The 1136-nt window shown below is 38.2% G+C and overlaps 1 protein-coding gene across 1 annotated transcript in view; it reads left to right on the top strand.

Annotated features, from left to right (window-relative positions):
• LOC101853050 (G-protein coupled receptor GRL101) overlaps nt 1-1136 on the top strand; it is a gene marked incomplete at its 5' end in the record, with an annotated part of 9277 nt that overhangs the window by 5688 nt on the left and 2453 nt on the right. The window contains 1 exon segment of the mRNA XM_013090540.1: nt 498-669. Coding sequence (XP_012945994.1) covers nt 498-669 — 172 coding nt within the window.

Raw genomic sequence — 1136 nt, 5'->3', positions numbered from 1 at the left:
TCTATCTATCTATCTATCTATCTATCTATCTATCTATCTATCTATCTATCTATCTGTCTATCTATGCATTAGATTGAAAACAATGCAGTTTAAACCTACAGTTCTGTTCGGTCAAATGTATGTACGTTTGAACAGATGGCAATATACATGTTTTGGGGCACCAATGGCTAAGTGAAAAGTGAATTTAGACTCAAGAGTAATGTCAAGCAAGTGTCAAATTGCAATGAAACGGTGATCACATGGGTGGTCATTGGTGTGTGTCCTTGTTCAAGACGCGACAACCCCAGCTCAACAATCAGGGCACTGCACAGTGACGACCAGCAATGACATGGTTGTAAAATTGTTCTGTATTAGTGTAATATTGAGAATTTATAAATATGATTATGTATTTATGTGTATGATAATGTTTGCCATTGTAAATCAAATTGCCCTTCTGGCGTCAACAAAATTGTAATTTATTTGTTTTTATTTTATGTTTGTCATTATATACTCCCCAGAATTTCTACAGCCGCTCTGGAGTCTGCCTTGCATTGCACGTGACCCCGGCCAGACCGCCAGGCTGGGAGTACTCAGTGGCGGTCTTCCTCGTCTTCAATTTCCTCTCGTTTCTCATCATCGCCGGATCCTATATCTGGATGTTCGTTGTTGCCAAGGAAACCAGAAGTGCAGGTGAGACTGTTTAACTGTTGGCCAGCAACACTGTTTTGGTTTTACCTTACTTTTTTCTGTTGGTGGAGGGGGGGGGTGGTTGTTTGGTTGTTGTTTTTTGGTACAATATCTACTATTTATGAACGATCATTTTTCAAGTCTAGATAACAACTGAAGGAACAGTTTAAGAAATCATATTTAATAAGGCAAAGTGTTAATTCCCTTATGGGACGGGTGTCTAGGGTTGTTGGTAATTTGCTTTAGGTTTTAACTCATTCACACGGCTAGTGTAAAGGTTTAAAAAGGAGTAGACTATTTCTTTAAATAACAGAGCTAGATAGAGCAAAAAAATCAAATAATATCCATAGTTTAACGTAACGGTACTGAGTATCGTTGATTCCCAGGTTTAAACCTCCGCCCTCTCTTGTTCTCCATTTTTATCCTTCCATCATTTCTCTTTTTTAATTATAGTAACCCTTCTAACCACC

The sequence above is a fragment of the Aplysia californica genome, unplaced genomic scaffold, assembly GCF_000002075.1.
Source record: "Aplysia californica isolate F4 #8 unplaced genomic scaffold, AplCal3.0 scaffold01328, whole genome shotgun sequence".
In the NCBI taxonomy this organism is placed as follows: Eukaryota; Metazoa; Mollusca; class Gastropoda; order Aplysiida; family Aplysiidae; genus Aplysia; species Aplysia californica.
The sequence above is the reverse complement of the archived record's forward strand: the minus strand, read 5'-3'. Positions and strand labels throughout refer to the sequence as shown.